Genomic DNA, 26,894 nt, shown 5'->3' with positions numbered 1-26,894 from the left:
ATATATATATATATATATATATATATATGTATGTATGTATGTATACATATATGTAAAGGTGGGGGAAAAGCAAAAGTTCCAATATCGTTCTTCCCCTCGAAATGGTCACTGCAAGCGTAGTAGGCCTCTTCTTGCTGAGCGTTGTAGGGTTGTAGGCCTTAATGTGATTCTGCAGAGGCGGGCTTTTGTTGCAATATGTGACATCATAATGTGACAAAGGAAACAAGTTGTTTTCCTTATTTTCATTTATGCATTTAGTAGATGGTTTCAAAGTGACTTAATCTCAACTGAACAATTAAAATCATAACACCAAATAAGATATCCAATGTAGATGACTATGTAATGAGGGGTCTGAGGCAGAGGGATCCATTTGCAGCTTTCTTGATAAGACAGGGTCAAACAGGCAGAGATCAGTCATCAGGGACAGGGGTGTCAGAGATAAATCAGAATCCATAAACAATATCCAGGCTAGAGTCGAGGCAGGCAGCTGACAGAGGAAGTAAACAACAGTCCAGAGATCAGGTCACAAAGGCAGGTAGCAGAGAATCACAGAGTCGGATAAACAGTCCAAGGTCATAAACGGGACATCAATAAACATGGCATAAACCCTCAGTAGTGCAGCTGGGGCAATACAAGACTTCGCAGTGTGTTGTCGGAGATTGCAGCTTATATGGGGTAACAATGATGGGAAACACCTGTGCAATCAGTCTCAGGTACAGGGCATTGTGGGAAATGCGGTTAGGTTAATATTCCGGTGATGGTGCCCTCCGGTGGTGTTCAGGGAGGGCCACAGAGGCCGAGTTTGTGACAGACTATAAGAAGTAACCAACTGTAGATGAAGAACGGCATTTTGTCTTTGCTTGGCACTGAAAGTAAATGTGAAACATACTGTCTACCAGTAGTTTTTCAGAACTACTCATTCTGAGGTTACAAAGTCTCTACCCACCTCATGCAAAAATATCTCTGGTACATCAGACTTTTAACCTCAAACCACAATTTCAAAGGTTGACAATTACTATTCATTTTGCGTCAGCAGTAAAAACTCCCTAACACAATGTCCACCTGTAAAAGAACAATTGCAGGTTTTTCCAGTTTAAAAAATTGTATTGCAAAATGTAAAAGTCAAATTTATATAACTGACAATTTCACATACAATATTATCAAATGTTATTGTTTTATTGCCTATAGCAACACACTGAAGTGTTTCTTTCTTAATTGATTCAGCAATTTTGAATGAATTGGGTTGATGACACTTGGTTCATGAATGAATCAGCCAGTGAACAAATTAATTTCTTTCCATTTCTATTGTCAAATTTTTGTATTTAAAACTGTGGCAAGGAGGACGTGTTTCAGTGAGGTATGCAGCGGTAGAGAGAGTTGGGAGATGAGCGGTGAGTAAGTGGGCCAAGTGCAAATGACAAACACCTGGGTCTTGTTTCAGTACGTGGAGAGACCGCATAAAGAGAAGCGGGGAGAGAGTGATGACTGGTGGATGTGTGGGCATGGAAACCGTTTGCTCTGGAGAGCCCCAAGTTTATATTACTTATGCACTGTTATATTGAGCACTGGTAGCGTGACTTTATGTTTATTTACTGGAAATTAAATAAAACCGCCCGTAGCAGTCAAGCCGACCCCATTCTCTTTCTTTCTGATCTCTGACACACTTCAATGGCACTTCAGATGCAGCTTCTGTGCCACCTCTTCAGTGCAAAGATGGATTTTGATAATACTGCTTTCATTTGATTGGTAAGAGTGCTATGATACTAATTGGTGTAAATAATTATAAGACGTTCTATAGTATGTAACGTGCCCGTCATACTCTGTAGTGCCTTATCTTTATCACTAAAGCTCTTATTTTTATGGGAACAGAAACTGTTTAAATTGCCAGTTAGTATACTATATTGTTTACTATATTTTACCAGTTAGTATACTATATTGTATACTATATTATTTACTATTAGTATACTATATTTTATCACTTCCTCAGGAAGTGATAAAAGCACAAGCTAAGTGAATGAGGTGGATGTAAAAGCACAGAGGAATTTCAAAATATTTTTAAAAATCTGATTGACTGCTCAGGATGACCAACTCGTGGCATACAGTACCCTCCACTAATATTGGCACCCTTGGAAAATATGAGCAAAGGCAGCTGTGAAAATAAATCTGCATCTTTCAAAAAAAAAAAATCACAAAACTCTAACATTTCATTGAAGTAATCCAGGTGAAAGCAAAAGGAAACTCACATTATGAAATAAATATTTTTCTCCAGTGCATGTTGGCCACAATTATTGGCACCCCTAGAAATTGTTATGAGTAAAATATCTCTGAAGTATATTCCCATTCAAATTTCCTTTTTTTTTTTTGCACACCAGGGTGACAACATGAAATTGTCCATCCATGACCTCCTGTTCCACAGGATTATAAATATGTGGAACACAAAGGCCAAATTCCCTTAATCATCTGTCAGATGGAGTAAAACCAAAGAATTTAGTTCTGATGTGCATAACAATATTGTCAAACTTCACAAAATAGAAAGTGGCTGCAAGAAAAGTTTCCACCATCAGGGCAATAATGATGAGGTTCCAATCAACTAAAGATGCTACAAATCTGCCTGGAAGAGGACTTGTGTCTATATTGACCTAATGCACGGTGAGGAGAAGAGTTTGAGTGGCCAAAGACTCTCCAAGGATCACAGCTGGAGGATTGCAGCAATTAGTTAAGTCTTGGGATCAGAAACCTAAAAAAAATATCAAACAGCCCCTACATTACCACGTGTTGTTCAGGAAAGTTTCAAGAAAAATACTCCTCGCTCATCCAAAAACAAACTCCAGCATATTTAGTTGTCAGCCACAACTGGAACTTCAACTGGAAATGGGACTGGCTTCTATGAAACTAAAAAAAGAGCTTTTAGGCAGCAAACCCACCACAAACAGGTGCAAACAGGGATAAAAAAGTACCCCATGTGCACAGTTAAATATGCTGCTGGATCTTTAATTTTGTGGGCCCATTTTTATGCTGGAGGTCATGGATATCTTGTTAAGATGCATGGCATCACGGATTCTGTGAAATACCAACAGATTAAAAAAAAATCTAAACCTGACTGCCTCTGTTACAAATTGTATAATGGGCCATGGTTTAATTATCCATCAGGACAATGATCCATGCAAAACAAACATTAAAATCAACACAAAAATATGTCACTGAGCTCAAAAAGAAGCTCCAGCCATGGTAGTTCCCCGACCTGAACCCTATAGAAAATGAGTGGGGAGAACTGAAGAGTAGAGGTACCAACATGGAGCTGTGAATCTGAGGGATTTGGAGGGATTCTGTTTGAAAGAATGGTCTATGATTTCTTGCCAGGTGTTCTTCAACCTTATTATTATTACCCATTCAGGCATTATGGGAGAAAACTCAAGAGATGTTATCTTGAAAAAAGGACATTGCAGTAATTCGGTGCTAATAATTGTGGCCAACATGAGAGAAAAACATTTATTTCATATTGAGATCCCACCCTCCCCCCACACACACACACTTTCAATTGTTTTACTTCAGTGATATGTTAGAATTTTGTGATTTTTTTTTAATTAAAGATCAAAAGGATAAACAATGCAGATTTATTTTCACAACCACTTTTGCTCATATTTACCAAGGGTGCCAAAATTAGAGAAGGGTACTCTATTTGCATTGTTTTTAATACAGGTCATCCTGATGCAAGTTTTAACAATAATAAAAAAGTCAGTCCAGTTTATTACATCTAGACTACAGTGTGTTCTGGGGTGTAAATGAACTATAAAATTGTAACCCTTATTTTCTGCTGTATATGCTCATCTCTTCCGCGTGGATAACATTAATAAAACACGGGTTACCAGGGTGATAATTCTTGTTTCTTTCTTTAATCAGAAGCATCGGCATTACAGCATGAACAGCCGAACACACACACACACACTCTCTTGAACTTTTTTCCTCTTTTCCTTTTTTAAAACATATCTTTTGAACTAACATATATAACATATATAAGTAACATATATAAGACTTTGCATAAGACATGAAAATGAATGAAAAACCTTTCTAAACAGATTCATCAACATTTCTTTTTTCTTCTTTTAAACCATGAATTTGGAAAAAGTGAAATAAAACAATGAATTCAACATAAGGTTACAGTCTTCCCCTGCTTAACAAAGAAATGTCTTCATTTCTCAAAATAATACTGAATAACGTCCACATATTCACGCAGCAACAACATAGTACTGTGACAAGTATACTCAATTAAGCAATTGTTCATAGGCTGTATTGCTCTCCTATAACACAAGATTGTATGAGAACTCATTATATGCATTACACAGTACAGTGAAAGCACCATGTACAGACAACCAATATGCACATAACTCACTAACAAACAAAATCTTTAAGGCCCATTTCCTGTGCCTTACAGGGTACTTTCGTGGCAAATGTACCTTTAGGTACAGCAAGAATACCCTATTTTTCTGTGTGTACCTACAGGCCACAAAAAAAAAAAAGTTAAATGTATGTTCAAAATGTCAGGTATTTTACTAATTGTCTGGTATGTTGGAGTCTTTTGTGCTTCATGTATGATTGATGTTTTTCAGCATGCTTACATATACCTATTGAAGGTTGTGTGTTGTCGCTTTATGCGTTTGTATGACTGATTGTGTGAAAATGTTGACTCATAGTGTTAGTACTGTTGTCATGATGTTTTGTTTAGTGTTCTTGATATTTTTAAAGGGTTTTGAAACATCTTGCCAAAGGACTGCTGTTGAAAATTAGCCGACTGGCTAAACATTGGCACATTTACAGAAATGTTGATTAATGTGTGTTGTCCTTATAAATAAATAAATAAAATTAACCAAGCTATCTATTAATCAGCAATTTGCTACATTTATATAGTAATACTACATAAAAATGCATTCCAGATCTAAAAAAAATAAAATAAAATACTTTCAAAACTATTAGATGTAGGCTAGCTGAACACATAGGTGTTAGTCTTTCAGTTTTATTATCATAATACAAAAGGCAACACCATCAATAATTTTATAGTGAATCATTTTGTACTGTAATGTAAACTTGGACCACATAATATATACTTGCAATGAATTATCTAGGTGTCATTGTTATTTTCTGAGGACATTTTACAAATAAAACAGTGTATAATTAGGTCACTGAATGACAGCATGCTTGCTGGTGTTATGGAAGAATGAATCGATGTGTATGAAATATGCTTAATTATGAAACATCTGAATTCGTGTCCTGATATTTAATTTTCCTGCACTCTTCAAGTTGCATGTTGATTCCACCAGGTGGCACTATGCCAAAATCTTGTCACTCCTCCCCTTACAAAACAACCCAACCTACCAGTCCCCTTAAGAGGAATGTGCACAAATGCAACAAATTAATCTTCACTGACTAGAGACAGACACTGTTCAGAGCTGCAGAAAAGATCAAACATGGATTCAAGAAAGTCTCCAGCAGAGTGGAATTCAGCTCTGAATCAAGAAACAGAGCAGCCTTTGCTTTCACTGCAGCTGGACCCTCCAGAGTACTCCGATGCTGGATTCTCTCCCTCTCTCAACTTTCCCAACAGTTCCCAGCAATACGGAATTCCAGTGGCATCTGGCCTGTACACTCCAGGGTCATATCCGGTACAGAATGTGGTCACTATGCAGCCTACAGTTGAAGTGTTCACTCCACTGGCCAATCCACTGCCAGATTACCTGGGCTACTCCATCTTTACCCTGCTGTGCTGCTGTATGCCTCTGGGATCGGCTGCCCTTGTTTACTCCCTCACAGTAAGTATTACTTCATAAACCTGTCTTATATACTTCATCATATATATATACCTGTCTATATATATATATATATATATATATATATATATGTAAAGTTTTGACTTATATATACAGAGTCAAAAGTTTACACCCCCCTTTCAGAATCTGCAAAATGTTAATTATTTTTCCAAAATAAGAGGGATCATACAAAATGCATGTTATTGTTTATTTAGTACTGACCTGTATCAGATATTTCCCATAAAAGATGTTTACATATAGTCCACAAGAGAAAATAATAGTTGAATTTATAAAAATGACCCCGTTCAAAAGTTTACATACACTTGCTTGTTAATACTGTGTTGTTACCTGAACGATCCAAAGATGTTTTTTTCTTGTTTTTTTTGTTTTGTTTAGTGATAGTTGTTCATAGCTGTCTGCTGTTCTTCAAAAAAATCCTTCAGGTCCCACAAATTCTTTGGTTTTCCAGCATTTTTGTGTATTTGAACCCTTTCCAACAATGACTATGATTTTCCTGTACAAGTTCACACTGGAAGATGTTGTTTTACAGTTTGAATATCTTTCTCATAGAACCTGCATGAATTGTTCTCCAAGTTAAATCTTTTAAGTACTTGTTAGACTGATAAATGTCATTTTGGATTTTAAATGGCACTTCTTTGTAAACTAAATATTGCTTATTTTCTTTGCTTCTTCTTGAATAACATATTTTCTTTGCAGTTGACAGTTATTGGATAATACATTTCTAATACATTTATTTGTCAACTGAGGACACAGAACAGATGTTTGGAGGGAACGTGTGATAGAAACAGAAGTCATTCGCCTTATTAGAATTCATTGACGAGAATGATTTTGAAACTGATTAAAAAAACTGGAAGACCTGCCAAGAGAGCATTGCAATAGTCAAGTCTGGACAGAACAAGAGCTTGAACAAGGCATTGTGTTGCATGTTCTGACTGAAAGGGCCTGATCTTCCTGAGAAATTCTGAGAAATTCAGCTTATCATCAATCACAACTCTATTTTTGAAGGAGTTATGGTTGACGAGCCTGACTGGAAGGTGAAATTGTGATGAAGTGATGGATTTGCTGAAACTACAAGCAGTTCTGTCTTAACTAGTTTGAGTTGAAGGTGATGTTCCTTCAACCAGCAAGAAATGTCTGTCAGACATGCTGAGATGCGAGCAGCTATCGTCGGATCATCAAGATGGAATGAGAGGTAGAGTTCATCAGCATATAGGAAAACCCATGTTTCTGAATGATAGAACCTAGTGATGCCATGTAGACAGAGAAGAAAAGTGGTCCAAGAACTGAGCCCTGAGGCACCCCAGTAGCTAGATGTTGCGACTTGGATACCTCACCTCTCCAAGATACCTTGAAGGACCTATCTGAGAGGTAAGACTCAAACCACTGGAGTGTGGTTCCTGAGATGCCCTTTCTCAATAGGGTTGACAGGAGGATCTGGTGGTTGACCATAACAAAAGCAGTGGACAGATCCAGCAAGATAAGTAATGAAGACTTGGAAGCCGGTCTTGCAAGTCCTAAGGCTTCAACAACTGAGAGCAAGGCAGTTTCGGTTGAATGTCCGCTTCTGAAAGCAGACTGGTTGCTGTCAAGGAGGTTGTTCTGTGTGCGAAAGGCAGAGACTTGGTTGAACACAACTTGTTCAAGTGTTTTTGCAATGAAAGGTAGAATGGAAACCGGTCTATAGTTCCCTAAAAGAGTTGGGTTAAGAGTGAGTTTCTTAAGAAGTGGGGTTATACAAGCCTGTTTTAATGCTGAGGGAAAAACACCAGTCTGAAGGGGTGTGTTAATGATGTGAGTGAGTGCAGGTACAACTGCAGGAGAAATGGCTTGAAGGAGATGAGATGGAATAGGATCAAGCGGACAAGTAGTAGGATGACTGGAAAGGATGAGTTTAGAGACTTCTGCCTCAGAGAGTGAAGAGAAGGATGTGCATATGTGCATGAGTGTATTTTGCTGATAAGATGTGTTTGACAGTTTGTGGTGTGGAGAATTGTGCAGTGAGGTTTGTAATTTTATTTATGAAGAATGTGGCAAAGTCATCAGCTGTTAGAGTTGATGAAGGAGAGGGAGGATGACAAAGGAGGGAGGAAAATGTTTTAAAGAGCATCCGAGAGTTAGGCGAATTGTTAATTGTTTCATTATAGTATGTCCTTTTAGCAGTGGAGACATTAGCAGAGAAGTCAGAGAGGAGTGATCGATATAAATTAAGGTCAGTAGGATTTTGTGATTTGCGCCATACCCTTTCTGCAGCCCTGAGCTTAGAACAATGTTTGCGGAGAATGTCAGATAGCCAAGGGGCAGAAGGGGTGATATATAATATGATATATAAGATAGGGGCAGAAAGCATCTAAACAAGACGTCAGAGTGGAACAGAAAGTATCAGTAGCACTGTTAGCATCAAGAGATGATAACTGTTTAGGGGGAGGAAGCAGTGTTGTGTGTAAATAAGGTCCAGTTGGTTGCCTGATTTGTGAGTAGTCGTAGTTAACACTCTCATGAGATCAAAAGAGGCAAGTAGAGTGTGGAAGTCTGCTGCCTGAGGTTTAAATAGGTGGATGTTGAAGTCTCCAAGTATAACTAAGGGAGTACCATCCTCAGGAAAGATTGAGAGCAACACTATCTAATTCTTCCACAAAGTTACCTAGTGGTCCTGGAGGTCGATAAACAACTACAAAACTGGATTTTTAGAGGGTAGGTAATAGTAACCGAATGTGATTCAAAGGAGCTGTTGATACTCAAGAGATCTTTTCACACTGAGGACAACTGAGGGACTCATTTGCAACTATTACAGAAGGTCCAAACGCGTAAGATGTGTGCTCACTGAAGAATTTGCTTGCTCTTAACTATTCTTATTATGCTCAGATTATGTACAGTATGTAAAGTATGACAGGTGTCTCTGTATATTTGTGTAACTCATAGTTCCAGTTTTGTGGCTTCCCGTAACTTCCGTTTATAGAGAAAAATGTGTGGCACCACAGAACAAAAACTGAACTGAAAGGTTGAGAACAACACATTTAATTCTTCCACAAAGTTACCTAGTGGTCCTGGAGATCGATAAACAACTACAAAACTGGATTTTTAGAGGGTAGGTAATAGTAACCGAATGTGATTCAAAGGAGCTGTTGATACTCAGAGATGGTGAAGGAGTACATTTTCAATTATTAGAGATGAGCAGACCAGTACCTCCATCTCCTCCAGTCAAACGGGGGGTGTGGGAAAAGGTTTGATCCAGGTCTCTGTCAGGGCCATGAGGTTTAGCCTTGAATGACTAGTAATGGAAGTAATGAAATCAGCTTTGTTGACAGCAGACTGACAATTCCAGACTGACAAGTTTTTATCGCGCTAAAAAAATTTTGTTTATAAGGAAAGCATCTCTGTAACAGCCTGCAGAGTATAAACAAGAAAGTGGAGCTTCCTGGTTTATGTGAGAAAAACTCATTTTGTGGAAGCAGAAAATTGTGTATGGTTTTCTCATTTCCATTTGCTTCCTCGCTGTTAGTGTTCCTTTTTGTGTAATGTTTTCTTAGTGATTTTATATTCTGACCTGTGAAGCCGTTTGATTTTATTTCTATGCATGCTAATGCATGTAAAGGTGCTATACAAAGGTAACATTGTAACATTAGTATTTTTTTGTTGTTTTTGTTTTACAGACTCGAGATGCTAACATGTTTGGACACCGGCAAATAGCCAGCAAAAACTCCAGAATGGCACGCATCATCAACCATGTCAGTGTTGCTGTTGGCCTAATCGTCATTTTGATTTATGTAGTCTACATCTTTCTTCCTTTTGTCAGAGCTACACGCAGTCACAGCTTTAGACCATAATTGTAAGCAATTTCATGGTAGGACACCAGAAAGTTGAAGATGAAAGTTGAAAGCTTTAGAAAATCAAATACAAGCACATTTGCAGTTCTGCTTTTAAATGTTAGTGTTGCTCAAGTTATTTTTTGTGTGATAGCTTTTAGACTTTTTACTGAATGAGGAGCTCCATCTGGAGGACCAGTGAGGAATGATTCAGCATGTTTAATGTCACCAACTCCTCACCATATCATTGTTTATACATAATTATAACACGTGCTTTTTAAAGTTTAAAAAATTAAAGCTTTCACTGTTATCATAAATTTTGCATCAATTTATGTTTGTTTTTCTGCTTGTCTTTATATTACATAAAACTTGCATAATCAATAACATGTCGAATGTCATATTTTATCTTTTACCAGTGTCTGTTTTTTCCATGATACACTTACATTTCATTTTCTCTTGTTTTTAGTTTACTTTAGTTAGTTATATTTTAATTCATCATCAACTTATTCTTTTTCTTTTTTAAACTCATGGGTTGGCAGTCTTTACAATTAAAGACCTCAAATAATTTTTTTTTTTTTTTTTAAAGTCTAGTAACTGTATTTATATGTAGCCTATTTATTGATATTATCTGGTTATCACAAAAAGCAGAATGTATAAGTTAATGAACAGAAATATCAAACCATAGTCTTGGCCAACAAATAATGTCATTCATAAATTATGTATATATTGACAACATAATAATACAGTTCAATTTATTTACAGTTATGCATTTGTCTGAGAATGTATTCAGTGCAGTATTATTTTAGTAGTGTAGGCCTAATTGAGCTACTAATATAACTTTTTATTAGTTTGTAGTTTTAATTTTATATTTTACGTTTACATTTTTATTTTTTTATTTTTAACATTTTAATTTTCATTTGTTATTATAGGCCTTATTTACATTTTAGTTTTAGTTAATTTAGTAGATCAAGTTAAACTAAATTAAAGTAAGAAATGCTGCATTGGCAGCTAGCTGAAATAAATTTTGAAATAAGTTTGAATAAAAAAGTTTAAGTTTGTTGTATTTTTATTTAAGTTCATGTTTATCAATGAAAATATTTCTATCATTTTAGTTTTATTAGTTAACTATAACACTGATTCAAAGCATATAGGCCTGTTTCCAGTCGATCCCAATGTGCACACATAAGTCAAATTTGTATAAAAAAAAAAAAGAAAGCAAAAAAACCTACCAAATTAGGTATTTACTCGCTTATACTGGTTTAAAATATAATGTTTGTATTTTGTAACTAACATATTTACACCACACGAGGGCGCTTAGTGTGTATTGCCGTGACTAGGCGTCGTTTCCTTGGCTCTAACATGAAAAATAACGCAATTGGTCTTCTGTTTAAACGAGAAAGAAAAAATTAATTCGGTAATAGGTCAATATGGAGAACTTGCATATTTAGTTTGCATGTTTAATTAGACATTTTGCTCTGTTTAGTATGTGGCCTGGGCACACCCCACCCACCGCTCCTCTCTCTGCAGCACGCGCAGTCTCTCACGTATCTGCATCCGCTCGCGACGCCACAGTCAAGGTCACGTGTAACAGGACTTCCACACTTTCCTCATCCTGACGTTACATTCATGCAAGCTCACTTCTGCTTTTTAATAGCGACTAGGACGTGCACCGTAATGTCCAATAGAAGGCTATTTATGTTAAACAAATTAATCCCAAATGCGCGCGTGCCAAAAGTGAGCACGTGTAAATTATTTTTGGATTGTTAAATGAACTACATGACATTTTTAGTCAAAGTGCGTTTTTTTCAGTCACAATTAAAACCACAGTGCTTTTTCATAGTATGCATGGGGTAAAATTGATTAATAAAGAAAAAGTTTTTTTTTAATAGCATTGCTTTTATCATCTAGTTGCCTCCAAAGCGAGGGTTTGTGTTTATTCACTGGTAACATTTGTGACCAGGTGTCTTTTGAGCATAATGTATGATCTTTAATACTGCATCTGTAACTTGACACGTTGTCCGTGTATCCTGTCATGGAGCTTAGACACAGAAAACAACTTTCAGTGGCGAAAACTTCAACTAAATGGCTCTGGTTATCTTGTTAAGGGTGAAATATAATAAGATGCCACGATTCTGCATGAGGATATGCATCTTTTAGAGTTTAATTTTGCATTTTGGAAGTCTGGCACATCTATACAGCACCAAATTGCGCTTGTTTCATGTGTGTTATAAATCTCCCCTCCATGTCCTTGTATAGTAGTCTTACCCAGTCTCCCATCAGCGTTTCCATAGCATTCGTGATAGATAGCTAGTATATGCTTCTTTAAAATGATCCCACGGTGTGACGTCAGGTTGCCAAGGTGACCGGCCCCGGTGGCACGTGTCCGGTATAAAATGGTGCAGCATTACGCGGAAACTGAGCAGAAGCCGCAGCAGCATCACTGAAGGAGGTGAGTTCTTCCTCGTAGACTTTACATTATTTTTGTGTCGAATCCATAGACTGCTAAATGGTATGCATATATTAAACATTTTAAAGACGTCGTTTAGCTTTGCAGGATGTTGTTTGCTGCGTTTGGGTTTGTAAGGAAGTTGTTATATTATCCGTCAGTTTCTGCGTAATGCACGAAAATATGGAGGCGTGGTTCATTCGTACATTTCATGCGGGTTTATGCAAATATATAAATGTTTTATTACAGAATAACAATATTAATTTCACACCTATGACATTTTAGCATTTTATTATATGAAAATGTTGAAGAATGAGCTGCGTGTCGTGCCTTGCGCGATGGACTCATTGCGTCATATCGTTCCAGAATGTACCATCTGCTAGGATGCTGCGAAAGAGGGGAGGGAATATGATTTAATAATTTTTATTTTTTTTAAATAAGTTCTCCAAACTCGTCCGTGTGTCGTTTGAGCGCATATTTGGAGTATCTGTTTTAATCAGATGGTTATTATATTTATGCGACTTATTGACATTGACAAATAACGAATGACGAAGGAACGCACTCCCCCTTTTTGAACAAAAAGCAGTTGTTTGCGCTCTAATGTATATAAAAGCAGATAAACGGAAATAATGCCTGAATCACTCGCATCATGAAGGTCGAACGAGCTGTCAAGGTCAAATGATATAATTCCTTGTGCTTATTCTTTCTCATAATATTTAGGTTTTGAATGCGTTATACGAGAACAGGGTTAGGGTGAGGATAGACTATGCCTTAGCTTCTACCTGTATTTGAATATAAATCTGGACAGGACACATATTACACGATGAGCATCATGGGAGATTTTCTCCCTCATGTACGTGACTGGCCTCATGTTCGATGCTGCAGTGGAGAACATGACTCAGATCTGAAAACCTTGGGTATCATGAGCAATACTGAACTTCAGAACTTACTTCTGTAGTAATTTCCTGCAAATTCCCCGTTGAATAAAACATGAAACCAGCGTGAGGTGGTTTACCAGTTTTATCAGGTTTAATGTTGTTTTCATGCAACCAAATGACCCACCTGAATAGGTTTCACTGATTTGTGTTTTTCGGCAAGGTATGCATCATTAACAACAATTATGCTGTGATCATTTGAAATAAATAATGGCATTAATAAATTCTGTAAAATTAAGTGTATGCTTAAGTGTAATTCGAAGACTGTGGGATGAGATATAATATATATGTATGCGAGGAAGTGACCTCAAAGTCTCTTTAAGACAAGTCATGTCACTCGGCGGCCATCTTTGAAACGCCTCTCGGGCATCCAAGTGCAGCTCCTATCTCTTTGTATGGGGATCCATCAAATTTTCCAAAACGGTTCACTAAGCTTACGATTAAATTTAATATTTGAAATCACCAATGAAATCGGACAACAACTGTGTCATAAATGTTGTTTCTTTTGCTCAAATAGCGTTATAAAAAGCTTATTTCTCAGGCTAGATTAGCCAGTGCGCATGCGCAGTCCTGAGCGCGCGTCTCAGAGCGCTGACTGTTTCTATAGCAACCGGGACTTCTAACGGCAGCTGCAGTGACGCGCTGACTTTACTGATTAGTGATTGGTTCTTTCATTCAGAAGGCGGGGCTTCCTGCGATTGAGCGGCCATATTGAGAGTTGCATTTTTCCCCATTCAAAACAATACGAGTGACATGTCTTAGGTATTCTATAGTCTTTGGTGACCTGCAGGCCGCATCTCCATCCCTCCTTCATTGACCTTCTCCAGTCTGACTCTGCAGTTGCCACTGGCAACCAGAAGGGCCTTCAACTGGCCATTCACTTATAGTCAGTGTTGGGGAAAGTTACTTTTAAAAGTAATGCATTACAATAATGCGCTACTCCCTAAAAAAGTAACTAATTACGTTACTTAGCTACTTTTTATGGAAAGTAATGCATTGCGTTACTTTTGCGTTACTTTTTAAATATGAGCAGGGCTTAATTGTTTTTAATTGCTAAATGACAAAAGTAAAGAGTGTAAAGACCATCAACTCTACCGTGCGACTCCACCGGCAAGGGCTAGAAGTATCGCTTTTTATTTTAGTTTTTCCATTTATTTGTTTATTATTGAAATGTTATATGCATGTGTCAATTTTATTTAATTTCTTTATTTTCTTAAATATGTAGGTATATAGTATTTATAGAGTTGTAACTTTTAGTTTTAGTTACTTTTTCTTATTTGTAAGTCGCTTTGGACAAAAGCGTCTGCTAAATGACAAAAGTAAGTAAGTAAAGTAATGCAAGAAGTTCTAATTATAGCAAATGTAAAAGCACTTTCACACCAAAAAGTGTAATGAATAAACCTCAGGCTGAAGGAAAAGTAAATTCACGTCTTTGCAAGGTTCAACACTCAATAGAAAAAACAATGAAGCACAATTGTTAGTTTATCTAAAGTCATTTTTTCTTATTAGTATGGTTGAACTGGATCATCAAAGGTCAGCAGCAAAGACATTGGTTAATAAAATGGGATTAGATACATTTGTGTTGTTTAACATATATAAGTATTGCAGGTTTGTGTCATATTTTGAGTTTGCATTTCACTGTTTTAATTCATTTCGATGAATACTAAATCAGTTTTTTGTGAGTGGGATGCACTAAATGCACATTCACATTTAGTCTAGGACTACAGTAACAGCATGACAGCGCACTGTCAGTCAATAAATGGGAAAAAAGTACCTATAGATATTTTCTTGTAAATTAAAAAGTAATGTGTTACTTTACTAGTTACTTGAAAAAAGTAATATTATTACGTAACTCGCGTTACTTGTAATGAGTTACCCCCAACACTGATTATAGTAGATGGTACCTTACACCAGACAAATTTGGCTTTCATACTATGGAGTTAGTGGAAAAAAGAAGCCAGTATACATTTATGAAGGTGTTTTATAGCCAATTGCACTGATTTATGCATCATGACATCATGATGTTGGTTTGAAACTTGCATCTGCGTCATCAAAAGCATCCAAATGGCAGACAGATTAGACTATTATACAATGAGGACTGATTTCATAGAATGAAATATTGAATTGTGCATTATCAAAATAATTTGCATGCATATCGCATGTTTAATGATACAGAAATTAGCTACAGTACAGTCATACAGTCTGTGCAGAGAGGGTGTTTTATTCTCTGGGCTGTAATTAGCACCCTTGGAGGAATAATTTTTAGAGTTAAAATACCATTCCCTTCTCAAACATGTCCTTTAACGGCGCCAAGAATGGGAACAGTGGGTTGTAGTGTGGGGTAATTTAATTTTCTTACATCATACCTATTGCACTGTGAATGAAGCCAAATGTGACCGTTGGCACACAAATAATGGTCCTAATGTTAGATGTTTATGTGTTGCACTAGTTAAATTGCTTATCCATTCTCTAAAAATGTGCTTTCTCCCGCTGCCAATTGTCTGGCTGGAATGACACAGCACTGTCACAACAATGACACAACAAAGTACAACACTTCTCTACTCAATATTAATTATATTATTAATAAAACAGGTCCATAACTAATTTTTAGTTGCATGCTATTTTTTGCAAAGTGACACTGCTGAAGTTCCTGTTTCATTTTATGCCACACAGCATTAGATATTTTCCACTCAAATGACTGTTTGCGTGTCCCAAGAAAACTGTCCTGGTTATACCCGTCTGTGTGTCCTTGTTCTGTCACATTGGGTGTTTTTGGTATGTGGAAATGGCTGCTTGCTGGTTCAGAGGAAATGCTGTCTTTTCATCTCCAGAAGAGGTGTGCCATTGTGGTTTGTCATAACTTGCTTCCTACTGCATCAAGAGATTGAGAACTCCTGCCAAATAAAAGCTAAATGAATACAGAGAGACTGAAACGATATGATAAAAACAAAAATAAATAATAAGAATTAATAATATAAAAATAATAAAAGGCACAATAAACAATTAATCAGCCAAATAAATTAGTTAAACTGTAGGCCATATACTGTTGACAGGAGCATTATGGGTAGTGTAGTTCTTCAAGAATTTAGCAATTAAACAATTTGTAATTAAATTGAAGTCACCCAGATTTGTGGCTTCTAGCCAAGGAAATGCCTTCACTTAAAGTCATGACTGGAAAAGTTATTTTGATTCAAAATAAATTTTGATTCAAAATCAAATACATTTCCTGCTGACTTTTAACAGTCTCAAAGCTCCGTAGAAGGTCTGTCTACTTGATTTACACATTTGTGATGAATAGCATTTTTACTTGACTCTGTTGATGTGTGATGACAGGTGTGTGCATATTATCCAATCAGATTATTGAGCTCGAATTAATTATGAAATTATGATTTGAAAATTAGCATTTATACACATGATATGCACATGACACGACTGAGAGACTCTAAACAGAACAGTAGGGGAATTGAATTTAGGGTCAGTTCAGAGGTGTGTGTGTGTGTGTGTGTGTGTGTGTGTGTCATTTGATCCAGGTCTAATTGGAGACAGCAGGCTTTTGGCAGGAAACCAGTTCTCATTGACTCTGTTGCACTGTTCTTTTTGTTGACCAAAGAACACAAAGACGGATATTCACATCTATTCACCAAAATGCATAGTGGCAAAATTAGCGAAAACTCAAAAAAATAAGAAGAAACCAAAAGAATCAAAAATCCAAAGAAAAGAAGTCAGAGGAGAGGAAGGGAAACCAAAGATGCCGACACGGCCACTGTTTTCCTGCACTGAATGACCTTGTCAACGTCATGTGATCATTCTCTGCAATTTCATCTGATCGTTTGGCTTTTAAGGCTTACAGCTAAATTTCATCCGTTGATTAATTCTTTGCTTCACCTCCATGCATCCATAAGCTTCATTTCTAAATTAGTCAGCAGCCACTTTGTCAGATAGTGCTTGCAAAACAAGAAATAATTTCTGCACCAGCAGCAAATTTCTCCACAAAATGCAGCCATTTTAGCTTCAAGCTGAATTTGCGATCTGTTATTTCACGTGCAGTGCATTCTGGTAGTCCTTAACAAGACTGGGGACTTGGATTAGGATTACTCAGGTAGGGCAGGTGCAGTACATGGTTCACACACAGATGGGCCGATTAGGAGCTTATAGTCTCCAGTTACTCATTGCCAGCTGCAAGGACGGTCTGTCTTTATGCATGCTGTGAAAGTCTGAGCTTCCTTCATTCATCATCACTGACTAACTCAAGTGTTTCTTCATTACGTAACATTGCAAATGCAATTGCTGGTACTTTCCCATTTGCTTGGTATAGATGGAGTTGAGACCTCATCTAGTTTGCCCATGGGCATCCAGTATGGCCGAACCAAACACACCGAACAAAAATTAAATAATTTTTAAATGCTGAATTATATGAAATCTTGACATATACATTGGCATTAAAATAAGTCACCTTATTTTCTACATAGACCACAACCTTCATCTCTTTTCACGTTGCCCTTGAGCAAAAACGACCTTATTTCATCCAGTCTGGCGATGTGGGTCATTGGTTGTGGTGCATTATCTTGAATTTGAGTTCAGGGCTTCAGCGCTCATCTTGTACAGCCAACATTATACAAATAAGGAAATGTTAAAAAACAGCTGACTGTATTTTCAAAGAGTGCTTTACACTAACTGAACTGATTTTGATCCATCTGAGTGAGATGGTTTCCTTTGTTACAGACAGGCATTTGAACTCTTTTTAGGTTGATCGGTCAAGGTTGGTTGCTATATTCTGAGCCTGAGGGTGATTTTTCAGTATTGGTGGAAACTGCCATTGCCATTGGGAAATGGATCGTTCAGTGCCTCGAAAATAAAACGCTAATGAAAAACTTCCCAAGCGCTCTTCCCTAAAAAATCTGCTGCCGTTGTGTCCAACTCTAAGGCATAACCTCATAATCTCAGCCATTTGCCAATTTGGATTAGCAATGAAACTTAGAAATGAAATGCGCAGAACGCATTTGTATTTTCTGCCTAATAATAAGCCAATTTTCCAAATTCTGCAATTTAGGACAGGATTTATTTCATATCCATTTGCAAACTGTAACAGAGTACACTAAATGATCAATGTTGCATTGGAAACCAGCTGAAATAAAATATATTTAAGGTTTTTCTTTAATATTTAATTACAGATAACGCTTATTTAATTTCAAATAACCCTTTTTTTAATTTTAGTTAACTAGAATAACCCTGCCTATCTTTTCAAGCAGACTGTGAAGGTCATTTTTGGCCATTTCAGTGGTGCACAGAGACAGAATTGGCAGATGAGGTCCAATCAATGGTGTCTGTGGAAAACATGTTCATTTGTCTCGTTAATGACCGGTTGTGCACCACTTGCCTTGATGAAAGTATAAACATGTGGACTCAAAACAAACCATAGCTCACTAAAACCCAACAGATTATGAGACGTTCTCTGTCAACTAGCCACATCTATGGGCTTTTAGAGGGCTATATTTTATTGTGACTACAAATATAAACATTATAACTCTGTTAGCTAAAATGTGTTTAGATCTTAAAATGTCAAACAAAGTATAACGCATTAGAGCCACTCCCTTGAATTATTTCGTACACAGTCTTGTAGTGTTTTAAATACTACGGTAAATTCACAGGGACAGCTGTAAAAAGAGCGACAGCAGAAATCATCTTATTCTAAACATTTCTAAAGTCTAAACTGATTTAGACAGCCAGTTTGTATTAAAAGGTAGACCTGAAATCCATTACACTTTTAACTGAATTTAAATTTGTTAACTTTTGCATTGTAATTTCAATTTGTGCGAGTCACATCTCCCTGTTTCATGTGCACATATATCCGTTTCCAGTTGCAGTTCAACATCCTCCTCTTCCCTTTGATACTTATCAGGCGTTAGCCATATATGGCATAATGTAAAAATATTTGACTCTGGTCCAGTATTACATTTAGACCCATCCTCACATAGCGTGGCACTCTGATAATAGAGAAAGCTGCAAACGATGTTGGGCATGTGACGACTTGTTGCATATTGAAGCCCACAGGGAAGATTTTTTGGCAATGCACATACATCGCCACTATTTCATCAACTTCCTGTGTGCACAAGGAAGTTTAAGGACAATTTGTGAAGCGCATGACTTGCTGCCCCTGTTCTGCATGAAGAGAGGAGAATAAAAGATGTGTCTTAGCACAATAGATCTTCTGCTCTGCCAGGCTAATAAAGTATGCAGGTCCAGTGAGGCCGAGGTTTGGAAATTTCCCAGACAGCATGCTAATGGACCCAAGAACAATAAAAACTAGAGAACAGTTCAAGCCTCCACCCACCATCCAAAACACCACACTGGCTCAGAGAAAGTTCAGGAAGTTCAGTCCCACAAGCGTGTTTAGACAGACCACTGAGCTGCTAGTGAAGGTGGGCGGTATGATCAAAATCACACTATCACACTAATGCTATTATTTCACAAGATAAACTGAAACATACTTCATGCCAGTTGATTATTTTCTCTTATTTTGTGGACGTTGATGAGCACAAATGCGGGTTCTGTGCAAAAACAGCTACACATTATTAAACATTGAGTTCAAAACAACAGTAAAACTAAACTTGATGCAGTTGTTCTAAAAGCCTGCTTTGTTTTTGTCTTCCCTTGTTTCAGGTTCAGGACCACAATCCATACTCTTGCAATAATGTCTGAGCTTTGCGTTGGAATCAATGGGTGAGTTTACATCTGATCTGTAATGATGTTTAAGGCTTTAATATATGATTAAACAAATCATAAAATACTAAATGCAAAACTTGAGTCTATATTTGACAAAGGATCTGTTGTTCCAAAATGTAGTGAACCGCCTAAAAATTATGCTATACCTAATAAACAGTGGTAGAGACCAAGATCAAGATCAATTCTAAATTTTTCAAGATCTATTCTAAATTCTTAAGCTTAGAATTTATTCAGTTCCTGAATGTATTCATAAAAGTTTGTGAGTTGATGAAAAGCTAATAATGTATGAAATCATAAAAATGGATAATAAATGAATAATGAATAAAATTAAGTAAACAATTTTAAAATAAAAAAATTAGTAAAATTAATTAGAAAAAAAAACATTTCTTTACCTGCTTGTCATGTGACCATTAACCAATATCAGAGAACTGTAAACATCCAAAAGTGTTATTAAATATTGCCTAGTATATAGTATATATTTTCAAGTACATATTTTAGGAGTTTGGCTGACAGAAAATCTCTGATAATGATAATCTAGTTAACTATAGACAGTTAAATCTAATTAGAAAATTGACATTGACAGTGCTTTGTACTTTAAGTTGCGTACTATAAAGAACATTCAGAGTTGGTCTGATTTTCTTTTTCTTTTAGGTTTTTTAGAGGCAGTAAACAGCAAGGCAGCTCACTAGGTTTTGGGACAGAGCTAATAATTCCATAAATAGAGATTGTAAAATGCAGAGAGAGAGAGAGAGAGAGAGCAAATGGCCTGATTCAGAATGATTGCAAGAACAGGATTACCCAGGATGAGCTTAAGCCTCCATCCACACAAACACGTACACACACTCCTGCTGCATAGTCTTTCAGGCAATGTGTCTTACCGATCAGATATCAACTGACAAACATGAATTACTCACTTTAACTTTCAGACAGATACGGGAGAATGAGAGGCATCTTAACAAAATAACAGATTGTGTCATTATGACACATCTTCAATAACTCTGCTGTGTATTTGTGTAGATTTGGCCGCATTGGCCGTCTGGTCCTCAGGGCCTGCCTGCAGAAGGGAATTAAAGTCACCGCCGTCAACGACCCCTTCATCGACCTGCAGTACATGGTGAGATCGCTGAAGCAGAAATTATGATTCTTGGCATTGTGTAAAGCAGCTGCCATGTTAAACTAAAATATCTATAGTCCTGCGCTGCATTAAGTGTTTTTTAGTATGAGATTTTAGACGCTTTCAAACATGCAGCTTTCCCTGTGAATTTAACAGCATTGCTTTTAGCATTCAAGTAAAAATAAAAATAGCACTATATTCATTTCTTAATGCCTATTGTGGACCATTCATTGGTACACAGCATTATTTAAAAAAATTATAAAAATAAAAATATATAAAAATCGAATAATATTTCTAATAAAATGTATGCTGCTGAAATGATTTTCCTTTCTAATGATGTCACAAATTAAATTATTTTTTATCAATCTTAAAAATAAAATAGATTTTTCTTTTTGCTGTGAATCCTATCTCTATAAAATTAATCCTAATCTAGTGATCTCAAACTTGAAATCATTTAACAGGTCTACATGTTCAAGTATGACTCCACTCACGGCCGCTATAAGGGAGATGTGCACCAAGAGGATGGAAAGCTGATTGTTGATGGACAAGCCATCTCTGTGTTCCAGTGGTACGTTTTATTGGTCTTATATAGCATAGTCGCCAATCAGGAACATCTCTCTGTTAGGATATAACTCCAACCTTGACACATAGAGTGCAAGCATGTTTAAATTCATAGTAAACACTGTCATATTAAAAAGATCATAGTGCACAGTATATACTGCATACTGGGCACTATTTTTGAAAAAATATTGTAAAGAATATCAGGTACATGATAGAAACGGTCCATGTTTAATTGAAAGTAGCGTCCAGTTAACATCTCATAAAATTATGGTTATTTTGTAGTTTTAATCCTATTTTAGGAAAAATGTGTGGCCAATTAAACAATGAACCACTTAATAGATGTTAAACATTTGCAGTTGATATTGTTTTAGTAGAAGGTCAAGATTCTTTATTGGTTCTTCACTGGTTCATTAGTTCAATGCGCATTACATTGTGGGAATTAATATGATTATTTTATGTGTACAGAAAACAAAATACTGCAGAAATAGTATAAGGAATTTCAAACATAGTCATAGGGTTGTGCTAATTCTTTTTCTCTCTTGCTCTTAGTATGAAGCCTGCTGAGATCCCATGGGGCGATGCCGGTGCCCTCTATGTAGTCGAGTCTACCGGAGTCTTCCTCAGCATTGAGAAGGCCTCAGTAAGTCTGAACCTGAGCAGGATCTGGAGGGCAAATGTATAGCATCAAAAAAAATTATAATACTGATATTTTGTGAAATTTGTCCCCCATAGGCTCACATCCAGGGCGGTGCCAAGCGTGTGGTTGTGTCCGCCCCATCACCTGACGCTCCCATGTTTGTGATGGGAGTCAACCAGGACAAGTATGACCCTTCCAGTATGACCATTGTCAGGTGAGCAAACCAAGTCTAACCCATGTCAGCATGCAAAAAAATATTTATTGTATGCATGTGAAAGTAACTGACATTAGAAGATAACCATATTAACGTGTGTTTTTTGTTGAAAACATCACAGCAATGCATCCTGCACCACTAACTGCTTGGCTCCCCTGGCTAAAGTTATTCATGATAACTTTGGTATTGAGGAGGCCCTCATGGTAAGTCGATGTCTAGCGTGACATGAGTCCTACTTATATTTGCTCAATTGGGTCAAAATCATTTTTCAACTATTTTGACGCTTTTAAACTAAGACAAACATTTAACATCTGCTTCTTAGAAATAAAGGCTGAAAGGAAATCAAAAAGCATGACATCATTGAAACAACAGTTCTAATGGGCAACATGAGGTGTGAAAGTCACCTTTGTGCTTAAAGCCCTCCCTATTTACTTAAATGTAATTCAAATGTAGCACTCATTTTAAAAAATTAGCAGTCAATTTCTTTAAAGAAATAATACTTTTATTCACTAAGGATGCTGAATAAAAGTATCAAAAAGTGATTGTATATTTATAATGCTACTAAAGATTTCTACTTCAAATAAATGCAGTTATTTTTCTTGGGCACCAAATCAGCATATTAGAATGATTTCTGAGTTATCATGTGACACTGAAGACTGGAGTAATGATGCTGAAAATACAGCTTTGCATCATAAGAATAAATTACATTTTAAAATATATTCAAGTAGAAAACAGTTATTTTAAATTGCAATATTATTTCACAATATTACTGTTTTTACCGTATGTTTTGACCAAATGAATGCAGCCTTGTTGAGCATTATAGACTTCTTTCAAAAACATTAAAAAAATTGAAAAATCATACAAATTCTTTTCCGTACCTCTTCACAGACCACAGTCCATGCCTACACCGCCACACAGAAGACAGTGGACGGCCCCTCTGCCAAGGCCTGGCGCGATGGACGCGGCGCCCACCAGAACATCATCCCTGCTTCCACTGGTGCTGCCAAGGCTGTGGGCAAAGTCATTCCTGAGCTTAACGGGTCAGTGCAAGACAGATCGAAAGATAACTGATCAATTTTGATGTCTGTTGGAGAAGTTTACCATCTCTGTCTGATTTGTAGCAAGCTGACCGGTATGGCGTTCCGTGTGCCAGTGTCCGATGTGTCCGTTGTTGACCTTACCTGCCGCCTCTCAAGGCCCGCCAGCTACGCTAACATCAAGGAGTCTGTCAAGAAGGCTGCTCATGGACCAATGAAGGGAATCTTGGGATACACAGAGGATTCCGTAAGTGCTAGCAGTGAAATTCTTTTAGAATTCCACAACATGCATATTTTCATGTAATGGACAGAAATTGGAATCATATTTAATTTAAATGTGTTTTTGTTTAGGTTGTTTCTTCTGACTTTATTGGTGACACTCACTCCTCAATCTTTGATGCTGGTGCAGGCATCTCCCTCAATGACAACTTTGTCAAACTCATCTCCTGGTAAGCTCAAAAACAACATGACTTAAAGCGATGGTCCACCCAAAAATGACAATTCTGTCATCATTTACTCAGCCTCATGACATTCCAAACCTGTGTGCATTTCTGTATTCCATGGAACATAAAAGATATTTTGAAGAATGTTGGTAACAAAATGTTTTGGGTCCCATTGATTTCCATAGTATGTACAGAAAATGCTATGCAAGTCAATGGGACCTGAAATAGTTTGGTCACCAATATTCTTTTAAATATCTTATTTTGTGTTCAGCATACAGGACAAAACTCGTACAGGTTTGAAACAACATGAGGGAGAGTAAATGATGAAATAATTGTCATTTTTGGATGGACTGGATCAAATGATCACAAAACATTTCCAATGGCGATAGAAAATAAAGCCTCACTGCAAATATTGTAATTATTGCAACTTCTAAAGACAGCATTTTCACAATTTTTTTCTAGCCTCACAGCATTCTTTACTTTAAACTCTACATTTCAGTTTAATTCTGTATCTAAGTTCAAATTGTCCTTTTCTGTTTATTGATTCAAAACCATTCTAAACTGGCTCCCCCATATCATATTAATCTGATTTTATTTTGGTGAAAAATAAATATAGATAATTTCTTTCTGACTAGATTTGTACTTTTTGCGTAAAATATTTTTTATTTTATTTTTTGATGACTGTTAAGTCAAAATAAATATTTTCAGGAAAAATACAGTGCATATATATTGCTACATTTATTGTCAAATGTCAGAAAAATATCAAGATTTTGATGCTATATCACCCTATGCAAAAAAAAAAAAAAAAAAAACGTCAGCAGAAAAACAGTGCTCTAATCTTTTTTTGTTTTTCTTTCTCACAGGTATGACAATGAATTTGGCTACAGCCATCGTGTTGCTGACCTGTTAGTGTACATGCACTCCAAAGAGTAACTCACCACCAAGTTTTGCCACAGCAGAAAGGCCCTACCATTCCTTCTTTTCAACGCACTCATTTCATAGCTGAAGCCATAGTGACACGCCTTAGCATTCCTGTTCCCACCTACGAGACGCGTTCGTCTCTGTAGACGTCTGTGTGTGCGTGTTAGTTTCTTTTGACGGTATTTGTGTCAGTGTCACTCCACAAGCATTGCTGTAGTTGTTGCCATTCTGGGTGTAATCACGTTGTGTTGGTGTAAAGAGAATAACATATAAAGTTACATGAGGTAAAACGCTACTGTAATGCAGCTTTAAAAGAAACCAATTAAAGTGTTTGGAAAAACAAATGTGTTCCAGTTATTCTGTCTCTTATAAGGTGTACTTACATACATACATCATGGTAATAGTTTAACCCTATAAAGCCTACTGTATTATATTTGATATATGAATTTCTAAGGACTCTAAATTATGAACATGATCAAGCCTTTGCTGAAAAAACTTGTACACAATCTACTCATCTTCTGTTGAATAACTTTATATTGTAGTAACATTTTAAAGGTGAACATTTACCAGACTGAAGCAACTTAGTGTTACTTGATCATACAACATTTTTTTTATAATAATAGTAAGAATAAATCATCAGATATCAGAGTCAAATATAATAAAACAAGATTTTGAGGGAATGATTATGTGTTCAACTCTCAATCATTGCGTTTCATGGCATTTTATGCTTTGCCCCCACAGATTATACAGGTAATATAATCATCCATGTAAATATAAAAATACTAATAGGACGTATAGAGTGACAACTGGTATTTATATGCATCATACTATATAAGATCTTACTGATTTACACAAGCTCTCAGAATTTCATCATAGTTTTTGTCCATATGATTAGCAACTGCACAAAACTGCACGTTTTTGCTCAGTCCTCTAAATTAGATTAAGGTGATTTTTTTTCCACAAGATGAGCTCATATTCTTACTATATTATATTAAATCAGCCATAAAAGCCTGATGTATCGAATATACAAAACGTAATATAAAAATTATACAAAACACATACAAGCTTTTTAAAATGTTTATATATATATATCAGTGGCGGCTGCTGGTCTTTCAAAGAGGGGAAGCTCATTTTCGGCCTACATCATAAACATTGTCCATTTATTTATACGTAAATTCTGCCCTACGTTCCTCTTCAAGAAAATGCTCTGTGACCCTGTCGTACCAACTAGGCGTTTTTCCAGTGACTTGACCAGTGTCCTCTCAATGGCCAGCAGAGCTAGGCTGCTTAAACGGTCTTGGCCCATTGTGTTACGGGTGTAGGACTTGAGCCGCTTTAAACAGGAGAAGCTCCTTTCTACACCTGCAGATGTAGCTCCAATGGTTGCCACTAATGAGAACAGTTTGTAAAGCTGAGGCATTGCACTGTCCATCTCCATGTCTTTAACCCTCTGGGGTCTGCGGGTGTTTTGGGGGCCTGGAGAAGTTTTGACATGACATTTGTGCTTTTTTCAGTTGCTTATAAATATATAAATGGCTAAAGTCTAATAACAGTGTAAACAGCACAAACTGGGCTACAATAATATGTTTGCATCATTTATGTACTTGATTTTGTTTTTGAGAAAGAAACGTTTATGTGTGGTTAGTGAAAAACTAAAATTTTGAAGTCCCTGAAATAAGGCCATAAAACTCAGAACAATTGTTCACAAGACTTCTGAGAACTGGATCTTGTAGCCTAGAATTTGTCTTCAAAATAATGTGAAAATCAGCTAGTTTATTTGCTCACAGAAAACAATATATTGATATACATTTTCTAAGTCACTTTTTAAGTAGAAAGGGTCTATGCGAGAAGGCGTCAACCTTCACATTCACACCTGAGAAGACAAAGACCCTCATAATGAGCTGCATAATGAGCCATTCAGTCAGGTAAGTGTCTGAGAGGGAAGAGTTACAAGAAAGAATACGAGGACAAAATACATTTAAATATTTTTTGTTTGTAGTTTATTAAGAATATATTTAGCTATCACACAAAATAACTTGGGATTCACTTGTGAGCGCAGTTAAACAGTTTATTAGGAGCAATCAAAGATGCATCATTACTTAGTCACTTGATCCTTCAGAAATCATTATAATATTCTGATTTGCTGCTCAAAAAAAACATTTTTTAGTATTATTATCATTGTTGAAAAGAGCTAAGAAGTTTTTTTTTTTTTTTTGATGAATATAGAAAGTTCAGAAG

The 26,894-nt window shown here is 36.5% G+C and overlaps 2 protein-coding genes across 2 annotated transcripts; both read left to right on the top strand.

The window, feature by feature from the left end:
* The first annotated feature begins 4,955 nt into the window (after positions 1-4,955).
* Positions 4,956-10,824, top strand: LOC306887467 (uncharacterized protein). Its single transcript, XM_079445209.1, has 2 exons — positions 4,956-5,804; positions 9,473-10,824. The coding sequence occupies exons 1-2, from the start codon at positions 5,463-5,465 to the stop codon at positions 9,644-9,646; spliced, it is 516 nt and encodes a 171-aa protein (XP_079301335.1). The 5' UTR covers positions 4,956-5,462; the 3' UTR covers positions 9,647-10,824.
* A 1,172-nt stretch (positions 10,825-11,996) lies between these two features.
* Positions 11,997-25,000, top strand: gapdhs (glyceraldehyde-3-phosphate dehydrogenase, spermatogenic). Its single transcript, XM_079445208.1, has 11 exons — positions 11,997-12,074; positions 19,667-19,726; positions 20,747-20,843; positions 21,305-21,411; positions 21,954-22,044; positions 22,137-22,255; positions 22,377-22,458; positions 23,144-23,295; positions 23,377-23,539; positions 23,644-23,741; positions 24,599-25,000. Exons 2-11 carry the CDS (start codon positions 19,698-19,700, stop codon positions 24,666-24,668), a joined length of 1,008 nt encoding a protein of 335 aa, XP_079301334.1. The 5' UTR covers positions 11,997-12,074; positions 19,667-19,697; the 3' UTR covers positions 24,669-25,000.
* Positions 25,001-26,894: the final 1,894 nt, after the last annotated feature.

Source organism: Barbus barbus, assembly GCF_936440315.1.
Source record: "Barbus barbus genome assembly, chromosome: 21".
NCBI lineage: Eukaryota > Metazoa > Chordata > Actinopteri > Cypriniformes > Cyprinidae > Barbus > Barbus barbus.
This window is presented reverse-complemented; position numbering and strand designations above follow the sequence as displayed.

What these genes read in the sequence shown, in the direction of transcription:
- gapdhs (XM_079445208.1), top strand. Translation starts at nt 19,698, where the DNA reads ATGTCTGAGCTTTGCGTTGGAATCAATGG. An exon ending in GCCATCTCTGTGTTCCAGTG is followed by an intron (nt 21,412 to 21,953) that starts GTACGTTTTATT and finishes TCTTGCTCTTAG; the next exon opens with TATGAAGCCTGCTGAGATCC. An exon ending in GTATTGAGGAGGCCCTCATG is followed by an intron (nt 22,459 to 23,143) that starts GTAAGTCGATGT and finishes ACCTCTTCACAG; the next exon opens with ACCACAGTCCATGCCTACAC.
- LOC306887467 (XM_079445209.1), top strand. Translation starts at nt 5,463, where the DNA reads ATGGATTCAAGAAAGTCTCCAGCAGAGTGGAATTCAGCTCTGAATCAA. An exon ending in CCCTTGTTTACTCCCTCACA is followed by an intron (nt 5,805 to 9,472) that starts GTAAGTATTACT and finishes TTTGTTTTACAG; the next exon opens with ACTCGAGATGCTAACATGTT.